Genomic DNA, 18,160 nt, shown 5'->3' with positions numbered 1-18,160 from the left:
GACAGGCTTCTCTTAACATACAAACATTAGTATCTGCCAGAGGGGACAGAGAATCTCGAGTTCCGCCATAGGGAAGCAAGAATAAGTCACATGTGGTGCAGTTTCTCTAAATGCATTGTGCCATCAGGACGGACGGGGGCATGCTCCTTAAAATGGAGAGTTGCACAGTGAAGAGCTTACTGATCCCTTAGGCAGCCTGCACTGTTCAGCCTAAAGCTCATGGTAGTCTTTCAATACCTCGTCCATTATTCATAATCTCATGCTGCTTTTAGCCTTGTACTATTTTAAGCAATGTAAGCTTTGCTTTACTAGCATGCAGAAACCATCACTCCCCGGTAGACTGTACCATCCTATAAAGTCACTGAGCTGATCTTGCTCAAGAAATTAGGAGTCAGACCCTTCTTAAACTTCAATACTCAGTGTAAAATAACATTTGTCATTTGAGCCAAATTAATGGTTAAGAGGAATAAGACAAATTCTGACAGCCAGGGCTCCTTGGAGATGTTTGCAATTTTGAGACTCAACTAATTTGTCGAAATACAAAAGCCAAAGACTTTCTTGAAATCATTTCTACCTGGATAAATATAAATCGAGTATCTCAGGTGTTTGAGTAAGTTGGTGGTACCATTTTGCCTGTTTGGGGAAAGCTCAGAGTAAAGGAAGGAAAAGGAAGAGAAGAGGAGGAAGTTGGTTAAAGAGAAACTTAAGCCAAATAAACACTGATTCCACATGGAGACACACTGTGTTTTCACTGATCTTTAGATTGATGGGGCTTCAGGGCCTGGTAAAGATCACAAAATGGATTTACTTTTAAAATTATACCTCAGTAATGAGCACACCGTGTCTTGATCAGATTCACAGACATACAGAGTAAGAGCAAGGGAGAAGCAGGAACCTGCTTCTAGTCTACAAAATTCTAATTTAGCTACTAGAGACCAGAAGCAGTAATCAATCAACAAACTGATGGACCAGCCTCTCCCTCCCACTGGCATACACTCTTTCTGGCCTGCTTGTCATTGGGCACATTTAAAGGTCAGCAGTAAATACAAAAATATTGAAGTCAATGTAACAAACTTCATCACACACTTCTAAACCCTGTGTTCAGTCCTTCAACAGTCACAAGGACATCAGAGGTGTCCTCGTATTGCTCATTTTATGCAATGCTGTGCTGTCAAAGAATAACAAATGATCCACAGCAAGAATCCTTGAGGCCCTAATAAAATTGCCTATTTTCTCAGGAACCAGCACTTTCCTTTGATTTGAGGACAATGTCCAAAATTCCATTCGAGAATTTGCAAAGAAAGAACTGTTTACTCACATACTGAAGGCAACTCCGAAAATCAGAACTTAAGTTCTTTTGAAGACGAGTTCATGAATTCACCAGTGGAGATGAAGGTAGGAGAAAACGGAAATGCCGTGTGCAGCCCCCTGCAGATGACCCAGCATATGAGGGGCAAATATGATCTTAGCACAGATGAATGCGCTGAGCTCTTATCTTTGATTGAAAGAGACCTAGGAGCCTATCTAACCAGGAGCAGTGTATTTTCACTCACTCAGAGCACTTTCACAACTTAAGATACAGCCAGAGAAAGGCGGCAACAACAAAATGCTAAGAAGCCAAGTGTGGTTGGGCTCAGTGTCTCAACGTTCTGTTTGGAACACGTGTGGTTCTACACTGTGGTTTATCCGTCTCTTACGTAACAAGCAAATTTGGGCACAGTAACTCTGTTGTCCCAAGGCAGTCAGTGCATGACGACCGCCAATGCCAAGGCCTCACCTGACAGAGCGATCATCACTTCCCGTCACAGCCAGGGGCTTCTTGGGGTGCAGGGCCAGAGCCCAGAGCTCCCCCTCACAGTGGCCTTGCAGGATCAGCATTGGCTTGTCTCGTTCGCGCACAATCACTTCAAATATCTCACTGTCCTGGGTCCCTGCTAGGAGGCGGTCTGCTTTCCAGCACACGCTCCGGATGGAGAGGCCTGAGGGAAACAAGCAATTAAATAAAATGAAAGCGTGTATTCACACCATTGACGAAGAAAGGAAAACACCTACATGTCCTTTCACCAGGATAGCATCTAATGTAACACATCTTAAAAACTCCTGAAGGAGAAACACCAACACCACACGCCATCCTGTATTATTTACCATTTCCTTACCCCTCACCATCTGGATTTTACACATGAGTAGTCCTGACTTAGGATAACCATGTGTTTTTACATCAGGATGCATGTGAAATACTACATCTTAAAATGAGTATGAGAAGAAATAGGTCTTTATGAAAACCTATCCCTTTTTGAAATAATGTACTTCTGATTTACTACGGAAAAGTTAACAGTCACTTCAGTCTTTAGGATGCTAACACTGTATTAAAACTTAAAAACAAAAAAAAAAATTTAATGTTTAGTTTTAGTTTTGAGAGAGTGAGAGAAAGAGAGAGAGCACGTGCGCACGCAAACGAGCATGCACCAGTGGGGGAGGGGCAGAGAGAGAGGGAGACACAGAAGCAGGCCCCAGGCTCTGAGCTGTCAGCACAGAGCCCCATGCGGGGCTCAAACTCATGAGCTGCGAGATCATAACATGAGCCAAAGTCAGACAGCTTCACCGACTGAGCCACCCAGGCGCCCCTAACGCTATGTTAAAATTCTATGTGGGTGATACTCCAGAATGGCTAATTGTCATATTGGGTAAGTTTACTATGATCAGAACCTAGACTCATTTTGCTGGATAAACAGATGTACCATGTCCCAGAAATATGCAAATGAAACTGATTTCAGTCTCAAAATACCATCAAACATTTGTCAGTGAAGATGCTATTCTTCCCCCACTTAACATTTTATACAATGCTCTCTAAAGGCACAGTACTTCTTTGAAACACAATCTTCCACCTCAGGAGTACTTCATACTCTCCAGGCAGGTCTTTATTTGCCTGTCTGATTTGTGATCTCTTGAACTTCTTGTCAGTTTTGATGCTTACCATGTACATTATTTATTCACTTGGTGAGTTTTCTCAGGTCTGAATTAGAAATACAGATAGAATCCCACTTTCATAAGTACTGTAAATAAGGCAGGGATGTGGTAAGCTTTGAGATCTGAGTCGTCTCCCTAGTGGGCTTCGTGTCTTCGGCGTAGAAAGTACCAGAAGTCAGAGCACAGGTCTTTAGTCCTGCTCTACACTTGACTGGCCAGACACACCAGGAGTGTCCCTTTCTCTCTGGAGACCAGTTTTTCTCTGCATTAAATGCAGACTATAACTAAGGAGACCATGTAATTTATCATCCAAATTGTGACTACTGTGAAAGTCAAATTAAATTTACATACTTCAAAAATGTTTATTTTTTTCACCAAGAAAGAAGCTTTACCATGTTAAAATAAAAAGTTCTATCAAAATATTTTCAAAGATAAAATTATAGTGACACTGCATTACAAAATGAAAAGTCCAGAACAGAGGAACGAATAGGCAGGGCACAGAGGATTTCCAAGGCCCTGAAACTCCTCACTATCATGGTAGATACATGTTACTATGCATGTAATATGCACAGAATATACAACACTGAATGTGAACTCTAATGCCAACTACGGGCTTTGAGTGATGATGCATCAATGTAGCTTCTCCCACGGTAACAAATGTACCACTCCGGTGGGGGGTGTGGACAGTCAGGGAGGCGGGGCATACATGGTGGCAGGGGGGATAGGAGAAATCTCTATACCTTCCATTTAATTTTGCTGTGAACCTGAAGCTGCTCTAAAAAAATTAAGTCCATAAAAAAAAAATCCAGGACAAATGCTAAGGCAAATGGGATGCTGGGACAAAAGAAGGGTTAACTGGGGGTATATGGGCACACTTTGTAATCCTCACTTTAACCAATTCACAGTGGCCTTAAAAGGATCCGATGAGATGATGCATTTATTTACAAAAAAAAGTATTTTTTTTTTTTTTTTTTGAGGCACAAGCCTATTTTTACACGCAGTAACTCTCTTTACCCCTTGCTCTGAATGCAGTTACATGTCTTGAAATGGAAGGAGAAAGCACACCGGCAGATTTATTATTCCTGCTTTTAGTAAGTAGAGATACCTTGGCAACGGTTAGTTCAGGGTCATTCAAAACCTTTCTAGCAAACATCGTGACAGGCTTTCAAGGTTGGGACGGACAGGGACGTGGTGAAAGCAGCCAGAGGAAGACTGCAGAATGACAGGGCAGGCAGCTTAGCGGCAGGCAACTCTGCCTTATAGCAACAATCTCTTTGCCCTGTCCCTTTCTTGTCCTTATCTCTTTCTCACGCTTTTCTATTCTAGAGGTTTAGTTACCACTCTGTAATTAACACAGTCCAGTTTCTTCCAGGAGGGGAGTCAATGTGTCTCCCTGCTGTCCTCCCAGCAGATCCTTAGGATCACCTATGATTTTATTCCAGAAGAGGTACAACACCTTGTTCTTCAGAAAACAGGAAGTAAAGAGGGATGTTAATTCCACGGCAGTATCAGTAAAATCTCAAATAATTTACTTTTTATTATATTTATTGTCTGTTTCATCTCACTAATGTCTGTGAATACAGGAGTTCTCTCAGTTTTATACACTGTTGCATCCTCAGTACCTACCACAGTGTTTGACATGTAGTACATGCTCAATGAAAATGGCTGAATAAAATAAAACATTAGAATCACAAACATTTCTTGTGTCCTTGGAGATGACCAAGAAATAAAAGAATATCCTCATCCTCAATGAAACCATTTAAAGGAGGGATATATTGACTCACTCATTCAAACAATTTTTTTAAGTGCCTACCATGTGCCCAAGACCAGAGCTTGAACAGTGAACAAGCCAGCCCATGCCCTATTGGAAATTACATTCTAAAGAGGAGCAAGACATTTGTAAGCAGACATTTATACACCAAAAATCAATTAAAATGATATATACAAGGTTCTGGTTCAAGATGGAATGTAGGAGGATCCCGAATTCACCTCCTCCCATGGTCACACCTAATCGACAGCGACATATGGGACAATTCCCTCTGAAAGAAATCCAAAAGTACTTGAACAATTCCTATGTATCAGGCAAACAACAAAACAGACACACACACACACACACACACACACACACACACACACACACACAAACCCTCACATCTAAATGAGTAGGGTAGGCTCAGACATAATCTCAATATAAATCCCACCCTTGGGCCAGTAACCCACGATTGGGAAGCTCACAACTATGAGCTTCTTTCTGAGAAGTGGAGGGTTTGAACACCACATCTGGCACTCCACTACTTAAGACCTGCACCTGAGAGGTGAACCCCCCAAATACCTAGTTTTGAAAGCCAATAGGGCTTGTATCCACAAGATCCACAAGGTTATAGCAAACTGAAAAACAGTGGGTTCACTGTGCCTATATTCCAGGGTCTGGTGCAGGGGTAGCTGAAATACCCAGTCTTTCAGTGAAACAGGCCTATTTGCTTAAAGTTTCAGTCTGAAGGGCAGGCATCTAACCTAGCACACATCTAGAGGCCTACTGAAATACTCCGCAAAGACTGAAGAGGCCGGAGGGTGCCACATAGACACTTCCCTCTGCCTTCCAGCTTGCTGTTATCTCCAGGAAAGATACAAGGGGCACCATGGTTTTTGTGGCTACTGCCCAAGGGTCACCCCTTGAACTTTCCGCCAGCAGTGCCTACATTCATTGATCCTACAGGACTGTAACAAATGGAAAAACAGTTTTATTTTTTATCCTTCACTCAGATTTAATAATTATCAAATTTTCCCACATAAGCCTCTATTTCTTTTTTCTTTTAAAAGCAAATTTCAGTAATCATATAATTTTGTACCTCCCATACTTTAGTTGGCATCTCTAATAATATGGACCTTTGATATAGCCATAGTACCATAACCATACTTGACAAAATTTGGTATCGTCCAGTTCACAATAAAATTTCCCTTATTATCTATAAAATATATTTTACTTTTATTTATTTTCCCTTTCCAAACTTTTATTTAAATCCTAGTTAGTTAACATACAGTGCAATATTAGTTTCAGGAGCAGAATTCAGTGATTCGTCACTTACATACAACACCCAGAGGCAAATGGAGAAATCTGAGAAACCATTGTTAATCAACTACCCCCTAAGGCAGCAGAGACAAAGAAGACTGAGGTACCATCTTCAAAGCTGTGGCCTGAAGGGCCAACTTCTAAATAAATACACATCTAGAGGTTGAATGCAATCCTCTCCAGAGATCAGGGAGGCCGGTGGGTACCATCTTTACACTGTCCCTCTGTCCTACCAGGTCATCAGTGTCTCCAAGAAAGGAGCTTATGCACAGGTCTGGGACCCCAGCTTTTGTACCTTGCCCTCAAAGGATACATCTCTTGATAACCTGGTTCTGAAAGCCACCAGAGCTTGTGTTCACAGATGCAATGGCAGGGTAAGCAAACAAACAAAAAATTCTTAACTAGCTATCACCCCAGGGCTCAGTGCAGAGAGAACAAACAAAAATGCCCATCTCTGGCTCTTTCTCTGAAATAGCTACATGTATTTACTTTAAAAGCTGCTGTCTGAGGTTTGGCTCCCAGTCAGATTGAATATAGGTGCTAAGATCCTACCTTTTGGGACACTGACAGGTCTTAGCTTACCTTCAACTACCAGAAGTGACAAAGAACGAAGTAGGCTGTTTATACCATCATAAAGGTTTGAAAGACAATCAAGAGCTAGGGCAGCGTTAAACAGTAAGATTCAGGGGCTCCTGGGTGGCTCAGTCAGCTAATCATCCAATTTCAGCTCAGGTCAGGATCTTGCAGATAGTGATTTCGAGTCCCATGTCCAGCTCCGTCCAGTTCAGAGCCTGGAGCCTGCTTACGATTCTGTGTCTCCCTCTCTTTCTTCCCCTCTCCCACTCATGCTCTGTCTCTCTAATAAACATTACAAAGAAAAAACTTAAAAAAACCCAGTAAGATTCATCTACATGAGGCCATCTCTTTAAGACTGGAGAGGTGGCTGTTTTATCTGAAGCTGAGAAACCAAGAATGAGAGTCAAGGAAAAAATGAACAAACAGAAGTACATGCTCAAGAGAACAACATAAAAATCTCAGAAAAAAACACAATGAATTGGTAATAAGTCATCTACCTGATAAAGAGTTCAAAAATAACAGCCATTCAGATGCTTACTAAACTCAGGAGAACAAAGCATGAACAAAGTGAGAATTTCAATGAAGAAATTAAAACTATAAGAAAGCACGAAAGAGAAATCACAGAGATGAAGAATATAATAACTGAATAATACACTAGAGGGGTTCAACAGCAGACTAGATGAGGAAGGAAAAACATCAGTAAACTCAAACATGGGGCAGTGGAACGCACCCAATGAGAGCAACAGAAAGAAAAAAGGATGAAAAAGAGTGAAGACAGCTTAAGGGACTTATGCAACAATATCAAGTAGACTAACATTGGCATTATAAGGGTCCTAGGGGAGAAGAGAGAGAGAATGGGGCAGAAAACTCATTTGCAGAAATAATGGCTGAAAATTTCCCTACCATGGGGAAGGAAACAGACATCCAGATCCAGGACACACAGAGAACTCCACATAAGGTAACCCAAAGAAACCTATACTATGACTCATTATAATTAAAGTGTCAAAAGTTAAAGACAAGGAATCTGATAGGCAGCAAGAGAAAAACAATTTAAGACTTAAAGCAGATTTTTCAGCAGAAACCTTGCAGTCCAGAGGGAGTGGCACAATATATTTAACTTGCTGAAGAAAAAAACTGCCAACTAAAAACATACTACCTGTAATAGTTGTCCTTCAGAATTGAAAGAGAAAGACTTCACCACACAATTAAAAGTTCAAAGACTTCATCGCCACTGGAACAGCCTGACAAGAAATGTTCTAGGGACTTCTTCAAGTTGAGATAAAAGGGCACCAATCAATAATAGGAAAACATAAGAAAGTCTAAATCCCATCTGTAAAGGCAAATATAGAGTACAATTCAGAATAATTTAATGTTGTACAGGTGGTGGGTTAATTACATATAAAGATAGTATGAAAGTTAAAAGACAAAAGTAATAAAAACTATAACTATAATAATTTGTTAATGGACAAAAGAAAAAAGATATTAAGTTGTAACATCAAAAACAAAATAGGGGGGCAGGGAGGAGTAAAAATGTTAAGCTTTATCAGGCATTCAAACTATTATCAACTTAAAATATTCTGTTATAAGTTGTTTTGTAAAAGCCTCATGACAATCACAAAACAAAACTATAATAGATACAGTAAAGATAAAGAAATCTAAGCATACCACTACTGAAAATCATCAAAACACAAAGGAAGAAAGCAAGAGAAGAACAAAGGAATTACAAAATAGTCATAAAACGATGAACAAAATGACAGTAATACCGATCAATAATTACTTTAAATGTAAATGGAAAAAATTCTCCAATCCAAAGACACAGGGTGGCTGATGGATAAAAAAAACCCAAAGACCTATCTATGCACTGCCTACAACAGACTTATTTCAGATTTAAGGACACACAAAGACTAAAAGTAAAGGGATAGAAAAAGATATTCCATGGAAACAGAAACCAAAAGAAATCTGGGATACCTATACAAGTTAGGCTTCAAGACAAAGACTGCAGTAAGAGACAAAGAAGGTCATTATATAATGATAAAGTTGTCAATCCAGCAAGAAGACATATTTGTAAATGTTTATGCACACATCACAAGAAAACCTAAATATATAAAGCAAACATTAACAGACCTAAATGGATAAATATGTAGAGCAATACAATACAGTAGCAGACTTTAATACCCTACTTTCCTCAAAGGATAGATGATCTAGACATTAAATCATAAGGAAACAATGGCCTTAAACGACACATTAGACAGATGGACTTAAAAGACATTTAAAAAACATTCCATCCCAAAGCAACAGAAGGTGAGTTCTTCTCAAGTGCATATGGAATATTCTCCAGGATAGATCACACATTAGGCCACAATTCTTAACAAATTTAAGAAGACTGAAATCATACTAAACATCTTTTCTGATCACAAAGGTATGAAATTAGGTATCAATGACAAGAACAAAATTAGAAAATTCACATATATGTGATGATGAAACAACATGCTACTAAACAATCAATGGGTCAAACAAGAAATCAAAAGAAATTTTTAAAAATGAAAATAGAAATATAACATACCAAAACCTTTAAGATGCAGCAAGGGCAGTTCTAAGAGCGAAGTTCACTGAGATAAAAACCTACATTAAATAACAGAAAAGATCTTAAATTAGCAACCTAACTTTATACTTCAAGGACTAGAAAAAGAAGAACAGATGAAGCTCAAAGTAAGGAGAAGGAAGGAAATAAAGAGCAGTGCAGAAATAAATTAAGTAAGAGACTAAAAAACAATAGAAAATATCAACAAAATATCAACAATAGCAACAAAACTAAGAGTTGGGTGTTTTTTTGTTTGTTTGGTTGTTTTTTTTTGTTAAGAGAAAAGCAAAATAGACAAACCTTAAGCTAAACTCACCAAGAAACAAGAGAGGACTTAAATAAAATCAGAAGTGAAAGAGGAGACCTTGTAACTGATACCACAGAAATACAAAGGATTGTAAGAGACTGCTATAAAGAGACATATACATACAAACTGGACAAACTAAAAGAAATGGAAAAATCCCTAGAAACATACAATCTACCAAGACTGAATTATGAAGAAGTAGAAAATATGAGCAGACCAATACTGAGTAAGGAAATTGAATCAGTAATCAAAAACCTCCAGCAAAGGAAAACCCAGTATCAAATGGCCTCACTGGCAAATTCTACTACACATTTAAAGAATTATTATCAATCCTTCTGAAATGCTTCCAAAAAATATAAGAGGAGGAAACCCTTCCAAACTGATTGTATGAGGCCTCAATAAACTCGATATAAAAACCAGGCAAAGATTTCACAAAAAATTTACAGGCCCGAGTTTAAGCTATATTACAAAGCTGTAATCATCAAGACAGTATGGTACTGGCACAAGAATAGACACTCAGATCAATGAAACAGAATTGAGAAACCAGAAATGGACCCAGAAACATATGGCCAACTAATCTTTGACAAATACTTAATAGAATAAAGACAGTCTCTTCAGCAAGTGGTGCTGGGAAAACCGGACAGCGATATGCAGAAAAATGAACCTGGATCACTTTCCTACCACCATACACAAAAATACTCAAAATGGATGAAAGACCTAAATGTAAGACAGGAAGCCATCAAAATCTTTGAGGAGAGAGCAGGCAAAAACCTCCTTGACCTTGGCCGCAGCAACTTTTTACTCATCACGTCTCCAGGGGCAAGGGAAACAAGAGCAAAAATAGACTATTGGGACCTTGTCAAAATAAAAAGCTTCTGCACAGCAAAGGAAACAATCAGCAAAACTAAAAGGCAACCAATGGAGTGGGAGAAGATATTTGCAAATGACATATCAGATAAAGGGTTAGTATCCAAAATCTATAAAGAACTTATCAAACCCAACACCCAAAAAACAAATAATCCAGTGAAGAAATGGGCAAAAAACATGAATAGACACTTCTCCAAAGAAGACATCCAGATGGCCAACCGACACATGAAAAAATGCTCCACATCACTCATCATTAGGGAAATACAAATCAAAACCACAATGAGATACTATGTCACACCTGTCAGAATGGCTAACATTAACAACTCAGGCAACAACAGATGTTGGCGAGGATGTAGACAAAGAGGATCTCTTTTGCACTGCTGGTGGGAATGCCAACTTGTGCAGCCACTCTGGAAGACAGTGTGGAGGTTCCCCAAAAAATTAAAAATAGAACTACCCTATGACCCAGCAATTGCACTAATAGGTATTTATCCAAGGGATAGAGGTATGCTGTTTTGAAGGGGCACATGCACCCCAATGTTTATAGCAGCACTATCAACAATAGTCAAAGTATGGAAAATGCACAAATGTCCCTCGATGGATGAATGGATAAAGAAGATGTGGTATAAATATACAATGGAGTATTACTAAGCAATCAAAAAGAATGAAATCTTGCCATTTGCAACTATGTGGATGGAGCTCGAGGGTATTATGCTAAGCGAAATTAGAGAAAGACAAATATCATATGACTTCACTGATATGAGGACTTTTAAGATACAAAACAGATGAACATAAGGGAAGGGAAGCAAAAATAATATAAAAACAGGGAGGGAGACAAAACATGAGACTCTTAAATATGGAGAACAGAGGGTTACTGGAGGGGTTGTGGGAATGGGGACGGGCTAAATGGGTAAGGGGCATTAAGGAATCTACTCCTGAAATCGTTGTTGCACTATACTCTAACTAACTTGGATGTAAATTTTAAAAATTAATTAAAATAAATAAATACAGAGAATAAACTAAGGTGGATGAGGGGGTGGGGCAGAGGGAAACTGGCTGATGGGCACTGAGGAGGGCACTTGTTGGGATGAGCACTGGGTTTTGTATGTAAGCCAATCTGACAGTAAATTATATACATTAAAAAAAATTATAGGCCACTTGCCTGATAAGCATAGATTTGAAAGTCATGAAAAAATTTTTACAAATCAAATTCAACAATACCATAAAAGATTCTTACACCATGGTCAAGAGGGATTTATTCCAGGGATGCAAGAATGGTACAACATCTATGTACCAATCAATATGGTACACCACATTAACAACGTGAAGGATATAAGTCATATGATCATCTCAATAGATACAGAAAATGCATCTGACAAAACTCATTATTCATTTATGATAAAAACTCTCAACAAAGCACACATAGAGGGAATGTAACTCAACATAACAAAGGCCACATACGACAAGTATACAGCTAACATTATACTCAATGGGGAAAAGCTAAAAGCTTTTTTCTAAGATGAGGAACAAGATAAGGATACCTACTCTTGTCACTTATTCAGTGTAGTATTTGAAAGTCCTACTCAGGGCAACTTGGCAAAAAAAAGAAGTAAAAGGCACCTAAATTGTTAAGGAAGAAGTGAAACTGCCACTATTTGCAGATAACATGATTTGATATATAGAAAACACTAAAGGATCACAAAAAATTTAGAACTAATCACAAATTCAATGAAGTTGCAGGATACAAAATCAATACCCCCAATCAGCTGCATTTGTATATGCTAAAAATGACCTATCAACAAGAGAAATTAAGTAAACAAACCCACCTATAATTGCATCAAAAAGAATAAATACCTAGGAATAAATTTAACTAAGGAGGTAAAAGACCTGTACACTAAAAACTATAAGACATTGATGAAAAAAACTGATGATGACACAAATCCATGGAAAGATATTCCATGCTTATGAACTGAAAAAAATTAAGACTTTTAAAATAAGTAGAATGCCCATACGACACAAAGCACTTTGCAGTTTCAATGCAATCCCTATCAAAATGCTAATGGCATTTTTTGTAGAATAAACAACCCTAAAATTTGTTGTATGGAACCACGAAAGACCCTGAATAGACAAAACAATCTTAAGAACAAAGCTGGAGGCAACATGCTTCCTGAATTCAAATTCTATCACAAAGCTACAGTAACCCAAACAGTATGATATTGGTATAAACAGAGATACACACAGATCAGTGGAACAGAATTGAGACTCCAGAAAGCAACCCATAGATATATGGTCAATTGATTTATGACAAAGGAATCAAGGGACAGTGGGAAAGGGACAGTCTTTTCAATAGTGAGTGTTGGGAAGACTGGACAGCCACACACAGAAGAATGTAACTGGACCACTATCTTACACCATACATAGAAGTTAACTCATTATGGATTCAAGAATATATGAGCTGGGTGGCTCAGTTGGTTAAGCATCAGACTCTTGAATGCAGCTCAGGTTGTGATCTCATGGTGATTGTGGTATGTTGAGTATGGGGCCTGCTTGGGACTCTCTCTCCCTCTCTCTCTCTCTCCCTTCCCTACTCACACACACACACTCTCTTTCAAAACAAATAAATAAACATTTAAAAACAAAAAAGAGCATAAGAGCTGAAACCATAAAACTCCTAGAAGGAAATGTAGGCTTTCTGAAGTCACTCTTGGCAATGATTTTTTTGCCTGACACCAAAAGTAAAGGCAACAAAAGCAAAAATAAACAACTGAGACTACTTCAAACTAAGAAGCTCCTGCACAGCAAAGGAAAGCAAAAGCAAAAGCAAAATGAAAAGGTAACCTACTGAAGAAGGTATTGGCATATCAAATATCTGATAAGATGTGAATATCCAAAATACATAAATAACTCATGCAGCTCAAGCAAAAAAATAAAATAAAATAAAGAATCCAATTTAAAAATGGGCAGAGAATGTGAATAGACATTTCTCCAAAGAAGACCTACAGCTAACCAACAGATGCATGAAAAAGTGCTGGATATCACCCATCATCAGGGAAATGCAAATCAAAACCACAATGAGATACCATTGCACAATGGCTATCATTTAAAGAGACAAGAAATAACATGTGTTGGTGAGGATGTGGAGAAAAGGGAACCCTTGTGCACCGCTGGCGGAAAGGTAAACTGGTGCAGCCACTGTAGTAAGCGACGTGGAGGTTTCTCAAAAATTAAAAATACAACTAGCACATGATCAAGCAATTCCACAGACAGATATTTACCCAAAGGAAACAAGAACACTAATTCAAAAGGAAAACGAAACTCCATTTTCACTGTAGCATTATTTACAATAGGCTGCTTCCATGTTCGGGCTAAGGGTTTATCGGTGGATAAAGGAATGTGGCATACATGCATACACACACACACACAGGAATATTATTCGGCCATAAAAAAGGAGACACCAATTGAGGGCATTATGCTAAGTGAAATAAGTCAGAGAAATACAAATATTATATGAAGTCACTTTTATGTGGAATCTAAAAAACAAACAAGCAAACCCGAATTCACTGATACAGGGAACAGATTGGTGGTTGTTCAGGTGTGGGGTGGGGGTGTGAGGTAGGCAAGAGGTAGTCAAAACATACAAACATAGAGTTCTAAAATAAGTTAAGTCCTGGGAATGTAACAAACAACATGACGACTATAGGCTCACAACACTGTGTTGTATATCTGTAACTTGATCAGAGAGTAGATCTTAAAAGTTCGCAGTAAAAGAAAAAAATTGTAACTGTGTGGTGACAGACATTAACTACACTTACTGCAGTGATCATTTTGCAATATATACACATATTGAATCATTATGTACACCTGAGATGATGTCATATCAATTACATCTCAACAAAAATGATGGACACGTACAGATATACGCACAGGTCTCAGCAGTGTGTTTAACTGTTATTGAAAGAGCCAAACCACAATCCCCTCCTAATTCCACTGTCTTCAAGACTCCCCCTTTCTGAGCAGGCCTGGCACCTGTGGCTGTCCCGTAAGCATGAGTATGCCAGTTCTCCCCATGGCCTCCAACAGCACATCCTCTTCCATGAGGCTAAATGGCTCGAAAACTGAAATTTCTCCCAGAGATCTGGCATTTTATTTGGTCCAGTATACAAACAGTTTTTTCTCGCCACCACCCCGACTATTCTTGTACCTACTTATTTTGGGGAACAGATTCAGAAAGGTTCAAGATTATAAAAAACAATCTGCCAGCTGGAAGTGACAAATGTTAACATTTTTACAATGTTTGATTTGTCTTTTAAAAAGAGGTTTAGGAACAAAGAAAAACTTTCCAACTCAGTGAAGACTGATGAGCCTGTCAAGTTATACAGTGCCCACTGTGTTCTCAGACTGTGTCCAGAGGGTTCTTGGATTCCTCCCTAGGGCCTACAGGGTTTGGCAAGGAGAGGGTGGGAAATCAAGAGACCAAGAGTCAGAGTTTGAGGATCCCACCTCTGTTTTCCCTCAGCACCTCACAATTTGTTTCACAGCAGATTTCATTTGATAAAAAAGATTCCACTCAACTAATCAACATATGGGAGAGGCTTTACAGAAGGCAAAAGCAATAGAATAAAGTTGATATGGATAATTTCTGACTAAATATGGGCAGAGGGAGGAGAAAGAAGGAGGGAAGGATTTGTTACATTTTCATTGTTTACAATATAAACTTAATGAGATGTGAACATTTTCTCTCAGAGACCAACTCAGTCTCTCCATAAATACTTAGTTCTTCCAACAGATAAATTATGTTTTGCCACATCAGATAGGTCAATCCCAGGAGTCTACCTAAAAAGATGGAATAGGATACTGGACCACTCTGACATCCAAGGTAACTGTTTAAAATAGGAATCACTTCCTGAAAACACCTCAGCAGGCATAGAACTGTATTCAAGTTTGCTAATAATATCCTATTTTCATCATTTCTGAACCTAATTGCTGTTCTGCATGCAAGACTGGTGAAGAGAACAGCGAAGTCTCTTCTGGGTACATTCTGGAGAGTCCCTGGTGTTGTGGCAGATCCCTGACAGGGTTCTGACAGTATTGTTCTTCTCTTGTCTACTAAGACTCGGTTTTACCTTCTCTGACACAAATGCAGAGAACAGTAATGTAATCGTGGTTTCCTAGCCAGACTGGCCAAGATTGCCGTTGCATTGAGAAATGACTAAGCTATTTTCGCTTTTTGTCTTCTGTTATGGGAGTCAGAAAAACATAAGCTATTATTTTAAATACGGATATAAAATCCACTAATAAAGAGAGCTCCAGGAAAAACCATCCTAAATATTTAAAATCACAGTTCTCTTTTCTTCTGGACAAGTGCATGTTTCAGAGACTTTTGACAGTATGGGCTGAAGGCATTTTGAATAGGTGAGGTTGCCTTCTTGGGCACTCCTCTATGAGAAATGTGGGGCTCTGGCCTGTGCTTGGTCCAGATAGCCAGCAGATGGCAGTAAAGAGCAACCACCCACCTAAACAAAAATCTACAGCAAAGACCAAAATCTCACCAACCCTTCGCACAGCTTCATACTCAGAGCAGAGAATGAGTGGTAAACAGCATCCTTCTAATCCTTTTGGCGCATGTCCTGAAACCAGGGCAGGGGTATATCTAGTCCATGAGTACATGAATATCCATACAGATCTAGAGGACACTGCTTATTTTTCATTAGTTCACCAAGTGGTTGAGTATCTGGGCTGATTTATATGCCAGCCCCAACCCCTCCCAGCTGTGACCATGGCAAGCTATTTAATCTTTCAAATCTTCAGTGTCCCTGTCTGTGAAGTGGAGAGAATATCAGCACTCATACTTTGCGGCACTCTTATGAGGAATCCATGCAATCATATATTTAAACACTTCACCTAGTGTTTGGCACTTAAGAAATTAATAAATCTGAGATGCTACCTTAACCAGCAAGTTTTTGTTAGTCTCAGTGGAATGCACCTTACTGTATGTGCAGTCCGAGTCCAGCTCCAGGAAGATTTAACACCAGGAGCTACAAAGAAGTTGCAGTTACTTCCTTGTGTTACATCTTAGGTGCTGTTGTTGTTTTGATGTGCCAGCACCACAGACTGGTGGAAGGAAAGGCTATGGTCCAACACGCAAAGACAGAACAAACTATTTGGGGAATAAAATGGTCTTTTCCCCCAATTATTTGGTCCAAGAAGGGAAGACAGTGTGTGTGTGGATGGGGGAGTGGGGGGATATTTGTGTTCTTAAATCGAGGGCTCGTAGGTCTGCTATACAGCAAAGGGACAAGAGCAGTTGCTCGGTCCTCATTGTGCATTATAATCTACAAGAAAAGCATTTTTTAAAAATGTTTTATTTATTTTTATGTTGAGACAGAGCATGCGAGCAGAGGAGGGGCAGAGAGAGAGAGAGAGAGAGAGAGAGAGAGAGAGAGAGAGAGAGAGAGAAAGAGAATCCCAAGCAGGCTACGTAAAAAGTGTTTTTTAAAAATATGGATGCCTGGGGGCGCCTGGGTGGCTCAGTCGGTTGGGCGTCCGACTTCGGCTCAGGTCACGATCTCGCAGTCGGTGAGTTCGAGCCCCGCGGTCGGTGAGTTCCAGCCCCGTGGTTGGTGAGTTCGAGCCCCGCGTCGGGCTCTGGGCTGATGGCTCAGAGCCTGGAGCCTGCTTCCGATTCTGTGTCTCCCTCTCTCTCTGCCCCTCCCCCGTTCATGCTCTGTCTCTGTCTCAAAAATAAATAAAACGTTAAAAAAAAAATTAAAAAAAAAATATGGATGCCTGAACCCCAACAAGAAATTCCTCTTGGTTGGCCAGGAGTGGGGCTAGGCATAGGTATTTTTAGCACCCCAGGGCAGAGGACTGCTTGTTGAGAACCACTACCAAGTGGTTCCCAAGCCAGCGTGTGTTATCAGATTTAGTTCCATTGTTGAAAATTCAGATTTCCAGCTACATCACCAGCTGATTCTAATGCAATGGTTTTTCAGGTACAGGTTGGGAAACTCTGCCCTAGAGGATTAGAGAGTCCAAGTCTGATGACCAGAAGGCAAAAGAAAGTGCAATGATGAGAAGTCAATTCTGAGTCAAACAAGCCAGCTGTGTAAATGGGCAGGCATGATCCTCACTGGCATTACCCAGGCCTGTGCCCAGAACTGCACATATATGCTGGGAATGTTCACGACTCGGGAGGAGGCCCCATGGACAGCACCAGGCCCTAAATGGGGACGGTAAATATCTGTTGAATAAATGATGAAATTACAGCAATGACCATGTATATTAATAGCCCAAAGTCCCAGAGTGATCATGCGACAGAGAACAAAAATGAGGATTAGGGCAGACAAAGTCTGGAGCAAACACTCTTCCCCACAAAGGTAATGCCCTTCTCCGTGGATATGCTTCCAGGACATGGTACCAATAATGAAACAAGATATGGTGATGGCTTGCACCTATAAACCTAACCTTATTAAAGATGGATTACTAAGGAGCACCCTCAGTAAAGAGGTAAAAGGTAATAAAAAAAAAACACAAGAGAGAATTCACTCAGTTGGAGGGAATGTAGGGGGAGGATGAGGACATGACAACAAGGACTTCTGATGCCCCTTGATTCATCTTAGGATAAAGCGGCTGAGGCCACCAAAGGGGTCTGGAGCAGGCCAGGGACTCCTGATGTCCTAAGAATAATGCTGAAGGCAGAGTTTGGGATCATGGAGGAAACTAGGAGGAGGGAAGGTGTGCATCTTCCAGGGATTTGTGAGCACAGACGACTAAGCAACAGGCCTGGCATTATGAT

General features: G+C 39.7%; 1 protein-coding gene across 1 annotated transcript in view; it reads right to left on the bottom strand.

Moving 5' to 3' along the window:
• Positions 1–18,160, bottom strand: part of EML6 (EMAP like 6) — a 277,088-nt gene that overhangs the window by 113,101 nt on the left and 145,827 nt on the right. The window contains exon 7 of the mRNA XM_042932287.1: positions 1,778–1,979. Coding sequence (XP_042788221.1) covers positions 1,778–1,979 — 202 coding nt within the window. The remainder of the gene's footprint in view (positions 1–1,777; positions 1,980–18,160) is intronic.

The sequence above is a fragment of the Panthera leo genome, chromosome A3 (genome assembly GCF_018350215.1).
Source record: "Panthera leo isolate Ple1 chromosome A3, P.leo_Ple1_pat1.1, whole genome shotgun sequence".
Classification (NCBI taxonomy): Eukaryota; Metazoa; Chordata; class Mammalia; order Carnivora; family Felidae; genus Panthera; species Panthera leo.
The sequence above is the reverse complement of the archived record's forward strand: the minus strand, read 5'-3'. Positions and strand labels throughout refer to the sequence as shown.